General features: G+C 46.1%; 1 protein-coding gene across 1 annotated transcript in view; it reads right to left on the reverse strand.

The window, feature by feature from the left end:
• LOC310871485 (partitioning defective 3 homolog) overlaps nucleotides 1–15,940 on the reverse strand; it is a 309,024-nt gene that overhangs the window by 151,314 nt on the left and 141,770 nt on the right. The window contains 6 exon segments of the mRNA XM_083783040.1: nucleotides 2,760–2,792; nucleotides 2,795–2,846; nucleotides 2,849–3,145; nucleotides 3,148–3,280; nucleotides 7,664–7,789; nucleotides 12,353–12,436. Coding sequence (XP_083639166.1) covers nucleotides 2,760–2,792; nucleotides 2,795–2,846; nucleotides 2,849–3,145; nucleotides 3,148–3,280; nucleotides 7,664–7,789; nucleotides 12,353–12,436 — 725 coding nt within the window.

Here is a 15,940-nt window from a genome sequence, read left to right on the forward strand (position 1 = left end):
AGCGCTGTGTTTCCTAGCACAATTAGGTAAAATTACTTTTTAATAATAGTGTTCTAAACCTATTTTCTTGCTGTTCTACATACAACTAACCAGTTGATGATATTCCAGATTGAGGCTTATTACCTTATGTTTTCTTTTTATTATCTTAACCCATTCTGACCTGAGATCAGATTCATACGAGGTTTCCGCCGGACACACGCTGGTCCTGATGAACCCATTCTGACCTGAGATCAGATTCTAAAAATGTCAGTCGCTCTTCGATTTTTCAAAAATAGCAGACCTACAAGCTCGTATCGGTGGCGCGATATGAGCTTGTAGATCTGCTATTTTTCAATAGCTAAAGCATAACATGATGCCGACACCAAAATGGGTGCCCGGTCAGAATGGATTAAAATACTTAATCCACTGCAATACATTGTGAGCTTGTAGGTTAGCTATTGTCGGTGCATGAATTGTTTCCATAGAAGACATGCTGATTCTATGGCATCCAAATGACTGAAATCAGTCGTGGTGACTGAGAACTTGAACCCATGCATACCAGTGGACCTCTCACCATTGAGCAGGTGAGAAGACAACTTTGCACTTGGAGCCTCGTAGATCAGTGATTATATATATATATATATATATATATATATATATATATATATTAGAGCTGGGACTCGATTAAAAAAAAATCTAATTAATCAGAGGCTTTGCGATTAATTAATCTAGATTAATCCCATTTTAATCGCATATCATTATTTGACCCGAGAACAGTGAGAAAGCAATTTTTTCAAATGGATTTTGGTATACTAGTGAATCAATGAATAGTGAATACATAAGTTTAAGCAATAAAACATTGTTTTTGTAGTAATAGGGGTAATAATTCTTTATTGAATAATTGCACACAACTGTGCTGTACTCCAAGCTACCATCAGATAGCCTTTTAAATCCTATTTCCAATCCACGGGGACAAGCAAAGTGATCTCAGCGGCTTCCCCCAGTCTGGTGAACCGTCTGCGGTTTCTGGTGGTGTTATTGTCTGAAGAGGACACGGACACTTGGTGCGCAGGTCCGTCTGAAAACTGCCCAGTGACAACGTTCCGCGGTGAAAAAAATAGTGCGATTAAAATGCGTTAATTCTTTTAATGCATAAATTTTTCTGTAGTTAATTAATCGTAATTAATCGCAATTAGTCCCGGCCCTAATATATATATATATATATATGCATGCCTGTTAGGAACAATATATCGTATATTGATATATATATTTATCAATACAAACTGGTGGCAATTTAAATCAATTTAATACCAGTAAGACGCCCTGAGGGCGAGGTTTTGTTTTATTTCCATGTGTGAACAAATTGTTCCATTTTTGAAGTCCCCTATGACCATCTGATGCATCTGAGTTGAGCAATTGCTTGTTTATTTTACAGACACTGAAAATGGCTCCCATCATAGGACCGTGTTTTAGAGGGCCATCAAGTACCATTAGATCAGTTGGCCCTAGGACATTTCAAACGATTATATTGTTTTGGTCCAACTCTTCGTTGGTTCGATAACAGACGTGAAGAGCAATCCAAGTACAGATTACAGTTGATGGCACACAAGGATATGCTAATGTGGCCACAAAACAATCCATTCCATTACAGGTAGGCGGGTGGACCACTTCAAACCAAACTACTTTTAGTGAAAACGAAAACATTTCACAGATGCGGTTCATAGACATGAAGCAGTTATACCCCATTGTCAAAACAAATGTTGAAGAATGGACGTCTGAAATGCCCAGGATTATGACTCTGTGTATTCGTTTTGGGGCTTCTTCACCGTAGCATATTATTGCCTCTGTCGGGTGTAACCCTCATATGCCTAAAACTGTTACGTTTGAGGAGGAAAATAGAAAAAGTAGCAGATCTACAAGCTCAAAACGTCGATACTGTATATGTGCCACGTTTCGAACTTGTGGATCTGCTACTTTTGAGTGACGTTGTAATATGATTAACCCATTCTGAACGGGCACCCCATTTTGGTGTTGGCATCATGTTATGCTTTAGCTATTTAAAAATAGCAGATCTACAAGCTCATATCGCGCCACCGAGTGGCGCGATACGAGCTTGTAGGTCTGCTATTTTTGAAAAATCGAAGAGCGACTGACATTTCTAGAATCTGATCTCAGGTCAGAATGGGTTAATCAGACCAGTGTGTGTCCAGTGGAAACCTCGTATGAATCTGATCTCAGGTCAGAATGGGTTAAGTAGGCCAGGGCATATGGCCCGGTTCGGCCTAGCGCGTGTTGCACGTCTCCCCCCCCCCCCCCCCCCCCCATCTCTCTCCCCGTTTCCTGTCAACCTACTGTATATCCATCAATAAAGGCAAAAATCCCCCCCAAAAAAACACAAAATGTTAAAATATGGAGATAAGAGGTTTAACCCATTCTGACCTGAGATCAGATTCATACGAGGTTTCCACTGGACACACACTGGGTCTGATGAACCCATTCTGACCTGAGATCAGATTCAAAAAAATGTCAGTCGTTCTTCGATTTTTCAAAAAATAGCAGACCTACAAGCTCGTATCGCGCCACTCGGTGGCGCGATATGAGCTTGTAGATCTGCTATTTTTAAATAGCTAAAGCATAACATGATGCCGACACCAAAATGGGTGCCCGGTCAGAATGGGTTAAGCCCGACAACAACGATACAATGTGCTATAGCCTAGACTGTACACGTTCGAGACATCAACACGTGCCATTATTATCTGTGTATAGACAACACAACTCACCCTTCTTCAGTTGGATGTTCAGCCTCCGCCCACCTTCTTGGCGTAGCCCCCGGTCGGGGTGGACGTGAGCACCCTCTGTGGCGAGGGGGGGCGGCGTGGCCTGTGGGGGGCTTGGCCGCCGAGGAGGAGGACGACGACGTCGACGACGACGCGGGGTGAGGTAGAGGAGGGTGAGGAGGAGGGTAGGCGTCATCGGCGCCTCCGGCCTGGTGAAGGTGTGGAGGCGGTGCAGGCGGATGGGTGGCGTGCGGGGGGTGGTGGGGGGCGGTGTGTTGGTGTTGGTGGTGGTGGGGGTGCGTCTGGGAGCCTTGGCGGGACATCCTCTGCGGCGTGGTGTCCAGGCTGGAGGAGCCGGCGGAGGAGGAGTGGGCGGGGCTAAAGCGCCCGAGGAGTAGGAGGCGGGGCCGTGCTCCGCGGCGTGGGCGGCGGAGAGCTGCTCGTAGTGCGTCTTCATGGAGGACGGCACCACGTGGAAGCTGATGAGCGGCGAGCGCATGGCCGAGCGGAACATGTTCTGGGCTCTGGGGAGAGACGGTTCGAAAGGATAACTCAGATGTTGTGCTTTCTGACCTGAGATCAGATTCATACGAGGTTTCCGCCGGACACACACTGGTCTGATGAACCCATTCTGACCTGAGATCAGATTCTAAAAAATGTCAGTCGTTCTTCGATTTTTCAAAAAATAGCAGACCTACAAGCTCGTATCGCGCCACTCGGTGGCGCGATATGAGCTTGTAGATCTGCTATTTTTAAATAGCTAAAGCATAACATGATGCCGACACCAAAATGGGTGCCCGGTCAGAATGGGTTAAAGTAAATGTATCCATATCACAGTCAGCTAGAAGTAAAATGTCTGGTATTCAATATGTATTGGAATTAGTTTAAAGCTTTTGAATAATTGCAGTGGAATGAAAATTTACAATATTTGGCTCCAAGATGTGGAGTAGAGGTTGGAACTATGCTCCAGTAAACTAAAAGCACCTCAGAATTTTACTTAAGTACAGTACAGTAAATGTATTTTTCCACCATTTTGCGTACGGACAGACAACAGGCGGACGACAGGACAACAGGCAGGGATGGAAGGATTAGAATAGAGGTTAGAGGAGAAGCAATGGAGGAGGCGGAGTGGAGGTCGGAGCGGAGAGAGAAGAGAAGAGGGAGGGAGACGGAGGAGAGGGATGGAGGGACGGCTATAGGCTAAGGGGAGAGAAGAGAAGAGGGAGGGAGACGGAGGAGAGGGATGGAGGGACGGCTAGGCTAAGGGGAGAGAAGAGAAGAGGGAGGGAGACGGAGGAGAGGGATGGAGGGACGGCTAGGCTAAGGGGAGAGAAGAGGAGAGAAGAGGGAGGGAGACGGAGGAGAGGGATGGAGGGATGGCTATAGGCTAAGGGGAGAGAAGAGAAGAGGGAGGGAGACGGAGGAGAGGGATGGAGGGACGGCTAGGCTAAGGGGAGAGAAGAGAAGAGGGAGGGAGAAAGGGTGAGAGTGGGAGAGGAGGAGGAGCACAGGGGAGGAAGGGATGGAGTAGCCAACACTCATTGATGTGTAGCAATAAACAGAATAAACACGGCACGGCACGTCAATTTCTGCACTCTTCCATGTGCATGCGCACACACACACACACACACACACACACACACACACACACACACACACACACACACGCATAATCCATCTTGTACCGCCTGTACATTTCTGACATGCTAATTAATACTTATTGCAGCGAGTGTGTGGCTATGAAACGGAGAGCCCTGGCACTTCTATCCCATAATCCCCACCTCATTTGGCTGCAGATGAAGGAGAACTCAATCTGAGGAATGATTGGAGAAAATCCTCCTTAACACCCCCCCCCCCCCCCCCCCCCCCATCTAATGTACAGTAGTAGGTGTGAATGAAAACTTATGGCGGCTGTCAGCGCATAGTTAACAGGGGAGGGCCTTGTTAGCGCCACCTGTTTCAATAAAGATCAATTTGGCGTGCTTCTCCCCGTATACCCCGACAGCTGAATGGATGATTGGATTGAATTGGGTCAGGGCCCATGCTGCTTTTCCTCTGGGGGAGGGGAGGAGGGCGAGCGGGGGGGAGGGGGGGGATCAACAACTTTTTTTCCCCAGCCATAAGGAATGTTCCCCTGAGGTCTCGGTTTGGTGACTTTACGATTCCGGGACTGGAATGAATGTCGGACGGGTGGGTGGGTGCATGGAATTTGCGTTCGCGCCGCGTCGGGGGCTGAGTTGCTTTTAAAAAAACGGCAGCCGCAGCTGTCCATGATGATGGGTGTGGAACACGTGTGGAGTGGCAGGTCTCTTCTGGTGTGCGTTACCTAATGCTGAACCAGTGGGGGGGTCGGGGTGGTGGGAGTTTACACTACATAGGGAATGACTTACTCCCATTCATCGACACGGTCCGACTGGGACACTTCCAGATAACTGGGATTCCATTACCGGTGTCCCCGGTGGGCCACCCTCTGCGGTGGGACAGTAAGGCCTATTCATAATGCAATAGTGTGCATTGCCTGTCCCTCTGTGTGTGTGTGTGTGTGTGTGTGTGTGTGTGTGTGTTAGTTTTTAGGTATTATCACCTACTGTATGAATTATGTAAGAAAAGCTTGGTTTGTATTGTCCATTGTACTTTATATATGTGCTTTGTTCACAGACAGTGGGGCTTATGGTACATAAAATACTTTAACCCATTCCGACCTGAGATCAGATTCAAAAAATGTCTATTACATCCTGACAGTTTCATTATTAACCCATTCTGACCTGAGATCAGATTCTAAAAGTGTCTTCGATTTTTCAAAAACAGCAGACCTACAAGCTCGTATCGCGCCACTCGGTGGCGCGATATGAGCTTGTAGATCTGCTATTTTTCAATAGCTAAAGCACGACATGATGCCAACACCAAAATGGGTGCCCGTTCAGAATGGGATAAAATACTTTAACCACCACCTGGTATTCATTATTTCTGCCATGTCAATATAGGCACAAATAGCAAAACAAAAAATGATGACAAATAGTAGATCTAACAATGCGTTTTAACAGCGGGCGACAGCCAGAAAAAATTTCCGGAAGTGCATTATTTGTCTATGGGACCCGGCGACAGCAGGCGAACAGGCGATGGTTGAAAAGTGGGCGGAGAAACATCGCCCGAAAAGATACAAATAATTCATCTTTTCGGGCAATAACAGGCGATTGGGCGATGTGTCGGCCGATGCTCGCCCGCTGTTAAAACGTACTGTAAGAGCTTGTATTCACTATTGGTCTTGAGAGGCCATGGTCAACAGAAAGTGCTGGTCCTTTGGATAGTCATGTCCAGAGCCCTCGCAACGCATCATTTCAAGTCAACCTATCAACCATTGCTGTGCTTGAACTTTATGTCATCTGCGTTATTAGCACAAACAGCTTGGCTGAAACAACGGTAAACTTTATGTCATCTGCGTTATTAGCACAAACAGCTTGGCTGAAACAACAATAAACTTTATGTCATCTGCGTTATTAGCACAAACAGATTGGCTGAAACAACGCTAAACTTTATGTCATCTGCGTTATTAGCACAAACAGCTTGGCTGAAACAACGCTAAACTTTATGTCATCTGCGTTATTAGCACAAACAGATTGGCTGAAACAACGCTAAACTTTATGTCATCTGCGTTATTAGCACAAACAGCTTGGCTGAAACAACGGTAAACTCTGACTTCTCATTGTTGTGGTAGTGATTTTGTCAGCGATTTTGCTCCTCTCCAAAAGCTGTACTAATGTCTGCTTGAGGAGCCCAGGGCACTCCACCCAAAAACGCTTTCTGTGCACATGGCATCTAATGAACCCTCTTCATTTTGTTCGGTACATATTCTGGGTAATTCATAATACATAAAACATATAGAGGGAGAGACATTCAGCATGCTGTCTATGCTGACAGGTGCAGCGTAGATGGTGCACAACAATGTCACTGGATTGGAGCCAATCCACCGAACACGCCTGAGGGCAGAATGAAGGCATGCATACTGTTATCGAGAGAGAGAGAGAGAGAGAGAGAGAGGGAGGGTGCATGTTAGGAAGTAAGCTTCTGGTTAGGGATGGAAGAGCAGAGGCTGAAAGGCAGAAGATACAGCACAGCATGGTGTTAAGCAGAAGCAGGAGTTCTCAACCTTTCTGGATCAGGGCCCACTTGAAGAATCATGAAAGTGTTTGCAGGGCCACCCAGAGCATGTTTGTTTTAATGAGCTGTGTTCCAGCCTTGGAACACAGCTCAATGGAACTAAAGTACTTTAAGTTATAATTTATTTGTATATTAATAAAAAGGTATATAATATGTTATCATAACTTGGAATACCCTCATGGCTTAGCAGTGGGCACCTGTTGAAGATCCGTGTGTTAAGGGAAAGCAGAGGCGGGTTTCTGATGGGCAGAGCTAAGGGGTGTGTGTGGGTGTTACAGGAGGAGTGTAGAGGAGGCGTTAAAGGATGTTAGGTGTTAGTGACAAGGATGAAGAAGCACGTCTAGTAGTGAGTACAGGTGAGACCTAGAGAAGTCAAACATGAAGCTTCAGGTTAGCTTATAGCAAAGTGAGGGGTAGTGTTCAGGCCCCCTGTACAGGAGAGGAGAGGAGAGGAGAGGAGAGGAGAGGAGAGGAGAGGAGAGGAGAGGAGAGGAGAGGAGAGGAGAGGAGAGGAGAGGAGAGGAGAGGAGAGGAGAGGAGAGGAGAGGAGAGAGTTTTCTTAAGGAGAATAAGCGATAGAAGTACAAAGGGGAAGATAATTCAGTGTACAACTCTAGTTAGCATTGTTAGACGAGGAGGAGGAGCCAGTGGAGAAGCAGCCAATGAAATCCTAGAAGCAAAACCAAAGCAGGAGGTGAGCATGGGGCAGGCCGGCTGGAAATGGCCGGAAGGTTTGCTCTGAGTCTTACTGTTCAAAGCGGATGTTACACAGGTCTCCGTTGTTGATGCGAACGATGCAGTCGTTCTCCTGAAAGAGGCCCTGCTGCTCGGCCTTGCCTCCACGCTCCAGGCGCTTGACCAACAGGCCTAGTGTTCTGAAACGTTCATAAAATATGCATTAGTGTACCAAGAGGGGTAGGGCAGCGGCAGGTGTTCAAAGATTTTATGTCCAAATGTATGTACAATATAACATCCTTTCCACCAAGGAATATTCAGCTAGCTTTCAGAAAGATGTGAGAGCCCGTAGTGCAGCCGAATACAAGAAGACTCACCCCGTTTCTGTTTTCCTCCCAGAATTTTCCCCAGTGAGGGGTGGGAGAGGCTGGCCAGCAGACGGCTGGATTTTGAATTTCTCTAACTATAAACTTTCATGACAGCAGACAGCCTAAGTACAAATATAATTTATGAAAAGCTACTACAGTGAAGTCTGTTCACAGAAGTTGTTGTAGGATATGTGGGGATTATCTGACGAGGTACCATTTGAGGGGGCAAAACCTTACTAAATAATACTAAATTGTTTATAGGGTCAATATAAGTAATATAATATAGCCTTTCCACAGGAGTATCTTTTTATATTTTTCCAAAAAGAATACAAACAGCCAATAGCATATTACAAAGTTATCCCCCTCACTGGGGAAAATTCCGGGAGGAAAAACGGGCACGCACCGGGGTGAGTCTTCTTGTTACCGTGCGGCCTAACAGATATGAGACTTGAGAGCTCTGCTGGTTCTGGCAACATTCTGTCTGGCATACGCTGCCCTCTTTGCCCGATTTCAACTTCAATTTCAAATCAGACACATACAGTGTAACATGCAGTGTAACAAAGTGTGGCGTAGGGATCTGAGAGAGCATGTACTCCGCTCCCTACAGGAAGAAATGGAAGGAAAAGACATGAGTCACGTGACTGGACACCGGCCGGGGCTGTGCCATGAATGCTCATGGTTTGCAAATCTCGTACCGGAGGTTTGATGAAATACCTGGCAGTGGATGGAGCCGGCTGGACCAGCTCATGAACAAACACTATCTCTGAACGATTGCGACCTTTGTCATATAATCTGTTATATAAAATAAGACGTATTACAGGTTGTTTTCTAATAACTTGCTTTTCGATGTGCACAGTACCTCATTTTATTGAGGCATCTACATAACTTGCCCTAATTTGCCAAGTGGCACTTATACAGCATGCAGTCACTTGCAGTGTGTGGCCCTCATTTCATCTGCAGCCTACCGGGGAGGTTTTTATGAGCGAGTGAGATAGAGAGCGGGCGAGAGAGCAATCATGGCTGTCTAGGGGCCTGCATTCACACGCACTGGAGTCTGTGTACAGGGGAATGACATTTTCACCACAATCCCTGTAAATAGGTGTGCTTGCTTACTGCCAGTGCAGGTGTTAATTTTTCTCTCATCCCCCTGCACAGAACCCCTGCATGCTCTCTCTCTCTCTCTCTCATCCGAGCTAACCTGCTTAGATAAAAGGGAGAGAATAAACATGCACTCAGAGAGATGTTGCAAAACGGCAACATCAAACATCTGAGCGGAGGGGAGGGGAGCTGTGGGAATCTGTGGACACGCCGGTCTGCAGTATTGTCGCTGCAGCCGTTTCTGTTGCCCAGTAATCCACCATTGCGAAACGGCTTACTGTTCCCCTCGTGACTGCAATGAGAAGGCTGGCTTTACCCTATGCTGCTGTATGGATTAAAAAGCAGGGAGAGAGGGGAGACGGGTGAAGGGCACAATTTACGGAGGAAAATCATGCTCCCGTATAGGCGAGACTGCATAGGTCTTAACCCATTCTGACCTGAGATCAGATTCATACGAGGTTTCCGCCGGACACACACTGGTCTGATGAACCCATTCTGACCTGAGATCAGATTCTAAAAATGTCAGTCGCTCTTCGATTTTTCAAAAATAGCAGACCTACAAGCTCGTATCGCGCCACTCGGTGGCGCGATATGAGCTTGTAGATCTGCTATTTTTAAATAGCTAAAGCATAACATGATGCTGACACCAAAATGGGTGCCCCGTCAGAATGGGTTAACCCATTCTGACCGGGCACCCATTTTGGTGTTGGCATCATGTTAAGCTTTAGCTATTTTTGAAGAATCGAAGAACGACTGACATTTTTTAGAATCTGATCTCAGGTCAGAATGGGTGAATCAGACCAGTGTGTGTCCAGTGGAAACCTCGTATGAATCTGATCTCAGGTCAGAATGGGTTAATCAGGTCTTCCTTTGGTGTATACTGTTGCGCTTTGGGGGCTTTTCTGAGATGCGGCACGCGAGTGTGTTGCCGAAGGTAATCCAGTTGATGTTTTTGTGCTTGTCCTCTCTCCTAAGGTTCATAATAATTCAATATGGAGGAATGAGATTGCAGGGAGGCGGGTGAAATGTTTTGAAGAGTGGCAAAAGTTCAGAGACACTTTCCCCTGATTGCATTTGAGTCGACACAATGCAATTTTCGTACAAGCGGAAACGGCTCCTACTTCGGTGATGAAAGCTCTGGCATCTTAATCTTGGGATAACGTGTGGCTTGACATTTCCTCAATAAAAGGAAAAGTGTGTTATATAAATGTGCTTTTAGGTTGATTAAGTCAGACTGCGCCGAGAAGAGATACAGTATGATCTCGCTTTCTCGACACAGTTGTTTGTTTCAGACAGACTTATGGTTAACAGAGTTTGGTCGTTGGTGCATTTCAACTGCTGCCGTGTTGTGACTGAGAATTTATTTCTATGGCTGGAATGAATTAGATTTGGATTTTTGAGCACATTAATACAAACGAACTTAAGTGTTATTAAAAACAGGATCCAATATGTTTTTTGTGTCACATGTGAAAAACTCACTTTTTCTATATTAAAAATGTTCACGTATTGTGAATTCTGGCTATTGTTCCTATGATAAGAGAGAGAACCACAATATCTACTCTACCGGTGTGGAAAAACAAGATTATAATGCCGATTGACAAATCACTGAGATTTAACACGAAATTATAGTCCAGATCGTCCAGTCAGTAATGAGATTTAAAACAAAATGATAAAACGGATCAACCAGGAAGTAATGAGATTTAAAAGATCCCCACAGTACATTACCAGTCACTAGAGAGATTTCTAAAGGGTTCTCTGGCTTTCGTGACTTGGATCACTGAAAATATCTTTACGGGCATATCAAAACCAGCTGTGACATTCCTCTCATTCCATGTGTGTGTGTGTGTGTGTGTGTGTGTGTGTGTGTGTGTGTGTGTGTGTGCACGCGTGCGTGCGTGCGTGTGTGGGCGTGCTGCTTAGTACACCCTTTTTCATCATGCAAAGTCGTAGTGACAGCAGCCATGGAGAAAGATGACAGTCACCTGCAAACACTAAACAACTATGATTGATCGCTGTAAACTGGCAAATAGCTTCATGATGTCGACACGCATACACCTGTGCGTGTGTGTGAGCATGTGTGTGTGTGTGTGTGTGTGGTGTGTGCGTGCACACATGTCCTGCACTTGGCACAGCAAAGATATAATATACAGTGTGCATGTGCCTGTGTGAGCGCGTGCTTGCGTCCGTGTGCACATGTTTGTGTGAGCGCCATTGGACAAAGAAAAACCATGTGGATACCCAAGAGGAATCTACGTTGTGCGCGCGCGTGCGTGCGTGCGTGCGTGCGTGTGTGCGTGCGTCAGAGCCAACCCAGGACCACCACAGTGCAATGCTGCTGCCATGACCTACATCTGCACTCTCTCTACATCTCCTTTAACTCCATCTGTTTCTCCCTCCCTCCATCCTCTGTGTTCCTCCCATCAGCTACAGTCTACTCTCTACTCTGTTCCAGATTATGGTGGTAGTGACCGGCGATTAAACCATTTGAACCTCAGCATCCATTATTCTGGGGGGGGGGGGGGGGGGGGGGTAACCTTAGACAAAAATAGCAGATCTTACAAGCTTACAAGCTTGTGACATGTTGTGAGCTTGTAGATCTACTATTTTCGGCGAAGAGGTTTGGTGTAGACGGAAAAGGCGGGTACAAGTACGGAGCCAACACAATACCAGTTTACGAAGTCTAGACTTAGAGGGTTTAAGATGTTAAAGCAAAAAGAAAAGTTTGTCCCAGTCTGGGATTTGATTAAACAGTGTTGAAAAACCACAATAGTGCTCCGTTTCCTAAACAATTAGCACAGTTTGTAACTCTATGGCATTTTGTTATCATTGTTCTAAACCTGTGTTCCTGTACAGCCAACAAGCTGAAGAAATTGCAGACTGAGGCTTTTGACCTTTGCTTTGATGAATATCCGTGACCGTTTGGGTTTATTGCAGACGCTTCTATTGCTAGTTTGACCAATTCAAATGCTCTTTAATCTTAAAATGACTTTCATATTTATTATTACTGTAGGTCTCGACTTTAGCCACATGGGTTAGGGTTATTTACGTATAAGTTAGTCATGTATAATTCTACTTGGTTGCAGAGCGTGTTGTTGCACACCAACATACTGTAGCAGACCTACAAGCTCTAAGTGAGCTTGGCGAGCTCGACACACCAACTAAAGTATAAATCATCCGGATAGAGAAAGACATGAGTCAGCCAAGAGAAACAATTAAGCGCTGGCCTCGTGTGGAAATCCAAACGAGTGAAATCAGCCGTGGCGAATGATGAGAACTTTAATTCTTGAGTGACATTACCTGCGGTCTCTGGCACTGAAAGGCACCACGTGGATCCCCAGGGGGCCTCCGTCATTGGACACCTCCACCAGTTTGACAATGTCTCTGGGAGACACAACCAGACCATGGGTGAATGGATGGGTGGATGGATGGGTGAATGGATGGGTGGGTGAATGGATGGATAGTGGGTGGGTGGGTGGATGGTTAGTGGGTGGATGGTGAATGGATGGATAGTGGGTGGGTGGATAGTTAGTGGGTGGATGGATGGGTGGGTGAATGGATGGGTGGATGGATGGGTGAATGGATGGATGGGTGAATGGATGGATAGTGGGTGGGTGGATGGTTAGTGGGTGGATGGGTGTATGGATGGATAGTGGGTGGGTGGATGGTTAGTGGGTGGATGGTGGATGGATGGATAGTGGGTGGGTGGATGGTTAGTGGGTGGATGGTGGATGGATGGATAGTGGGTGGGTGGATAGTTAGTGGGTGGATGGTGGATGGATGGATAGTGGGTGGGTGGGTGGATAGTTAGTGGGTGGATGGTGGATGGATGGATAGTGGGTGGGTGGGTGGATAGTTAGTGGGTGGATGGTGGGTGGATGGATAGTGGGTGGGTGGGTGGATAGTTAGTGGGTGGATGGTGGATGGATGGATAGTGGGTGGGTGGATAGTTAGTGGGTGGATGGTGGATGGATGGATAGTGGGTGGGTGGATGGATAGTTAGTGGGTGGATGGTGGATGGATGGGATAGTGGGTGGGTGGGTGGATAGTTAGTGGGTGGATGGTGGATGGATGGATAGTGGGTGGGTGGGTGGATAGTTAGTGGGTGGATGGTGGATGGATGATAGTGGGTGGGTGGATGGTTAGTGGGTGGATGGTGAATGGATGGATAGTGGGTGGGTGGATAGTTAGTGGGTGGATGGATGGTGGGTGAATGGATGGGTGGATGGATGGGTGAATGGATGGAATGGGTGAATGGATGGATAGTGGGTGGGTGGATGGTTAGTGGGTGGATGGTGGATGGATGGATAGTGGGTGGGTGGATGGTTAGTGGGTGGATGGTGGATGGATGATAGTGGGTGGGTGGATGGTTTAGTGGGTGGATGGTGGATGGATGGATAGTGGGTGGGTGGATAGTTAGTGGGTGGATGGTGGATGGATGGATAGTGGGTGGGTGGGTGGATAGTTAGTGGTGGATGGTGGATGGAATGGATAGTAGGGTGGGTGGGGTGGATAGTTAGTGGGTGGATGGTGGGTGGATGGATAGTGGGTGGGTGGGGTGGATTAGTTAGTGGGTGGATGGTGTATGGATGGATAGTGGGTGGTGGATAGTTAGTGGGTGATGGTGTGGATGGATGGATAGTGGGTGGGTGGATGGATAGTTAGTGGGTGGATGGTGATGGATGGATAGTGGGTGGGTGGGTGGATAGTTAGTGGGTGGATGGTGGATGGATGGATAGTGGGTTGGGTGGGTGGATAGTTAGTGGGTGGATGGTGGATGGATGGATAGTGGGTGGGTGGGTGGATGGTTAGTGGGTGGATGGTGGATGTGATGGATAGTGGGTGGGTGGATGGTTAGTGGGTGGATGGTGGATGGATTGATAGTGGGTGGGTGGGTGGATAGTTAGTGGGTGGATGGTGGATGGATGGATAGTGGGTGGGTGGATGGTTAGTGGGTGGATGGTGGATGGTGATGGATGATAGTGGGTGGGTGGATGGTTAGTGGGTGGATGGTGGATGGATGGAATAGTGGGTGGGTGGATGGTTAGTGGGTGGATTGGTGGATGGATGGATAGTGGGTGGGTGGGTGTTTGGGTGGATGGTTGAAGGGGTGCGGTTACACATAACAAAGGAGTGAGGTTGAACGAAACATATAATAACGTAGAGAGAGACAGTAAAATGAAATAACATTCATTATAAGGAATAAGACGACATACTGTATGTAAGCGATAAACAGAGGGTAAGGTGGAGGAAATCAGACTTAAAGGATTGTCACTAAGCCTGGCCAGCTATCCACACCAAATGATTGCAACGTGTTGCACCTGGCACGCCGTGGTCTGAATTTACCCGTTGCAGGTCGCTGCGGTTTGGGGATTCTATTTCAAGTAGTGATTGGTTCAAAAATAGCAAAAGTAGCAGATCTACAAGAGCTTGTAGATCTGATACTTCTAATGCATTTGTGTGACACAGTGTAGTATGATAAAGTAGGACATTCATTTAAGAAAAAAACATGAAAAGTTAGAATATGGAGATAAAAGTTGTGTTTACTAATGTTTAGTGATGTATGAATAATGGTTTACAAATGATGACTTCATGATGAATTAATTATTTGCTAATGCTTAATAGTGTATAGTTATTATAAAGTGTTACAGAGGTTTCTGCCCGACAGCAACGAATGAGTTGCTAATCATTGGTGTGGCCTGGGCTTTAAGCGGAGGTTCTCACGTGGGCTGGGACCCCAAATGTGAGTCATAAGAATTGTGTTGAACAATGGCTCACGACAGCTACAGTAATAACCACTAACAATGAATGTTTAAGCAATATTTCATATTGTCAGAGTCGCAAGGATTTTGTGTTGTCCATGTAGTTTATTGTTTATTGTTTATTAGGATCCCCATTAGCTTTTGCCATGACAAAAGCTAGTCTTCCTGGGGTCGGACACAGACAAACAATGAAGCCACACAAAACTATAATCTTTTTACAGAGCCATTGTCCTATGCACATCACAACAGGCAAGCTTGGTGCATTTTAGAAGAAAAAAACAAAATCAGGACAAAACTCTTAATACAACGCGGTTGGTGAGCTTGAAACATCAGTCATTACGGTGGCGGGGTAGAGGAAGGGAAGCCGGGCTCAGAGGAAATTAGATAAATAACAATGCCGTACCTGCATATTAAACTGGAAGCGTGCAACAAAGATAAGATAAAAAGCAAAGCAAAAACAAAGTGTCAGTTGTTCATTAATAATACGGACAGAATGGTGAGTGGGTGAGCTCCTCTCGAGTCGATGTGGAGGGGGAGACACGCTTTCACCAGAGAGAGGGAGAGGTTAGAAGAAAATATATGTTCTCCAAACAATCCTTTGCATTGCGTGCGTGCAGAGACCCCAGGGGAAGGACGAGATGAATGTTTTGTTTAAGAGGCCGTGAGCGATCTCACGGTGCGAGACAGAGTTCAGGAGGGGTTAGCGGGGGTGAGGCTTTAACACGACTGCATTGAGATGAGCTCGTCTTCATTCCAAAGGTGAAATTGACTCATCGATTCTCATACAAGCTGTGCACTTAAAAGTTTATAAAAGTGTTTTAAACTTTACTGACTTGCTTCACTGGTGGGACATTTTCAGTAGAGGTTGCAATGGTGTCAAATTGTAGATATCCGATTCAAATAATGTGTAAATGAGTGTCATTTTGTGTGAGTGTCACTTTTCTTTATGCCAAATATTTCTCATTTTGGAATGAACGCATTCAAGTACTCGTTAACACAGGCACCTGTTCCATTGTGACTTTGTTATCCATTCTCACCTGGTCTGTTAATTTGTTATTCATTCCCACCTGGCCCACTGTTACTTTATCATTCATTCCCACGCGCAGCAGAAGGGAGAAGAAATGGG

The sequence above is a fragment of the Protomyctophum parallelum genome, assembly GCF_964188405.1.
Source record: "Protomyctophum parallelum genome assembly, chromosome: 14".
NCBI lineage: Eukaryota > Metazoa > Chordata > Actinopteri > Myctophiformes > Myctophidae > Protomyctophum > Protomyctophum parallelum.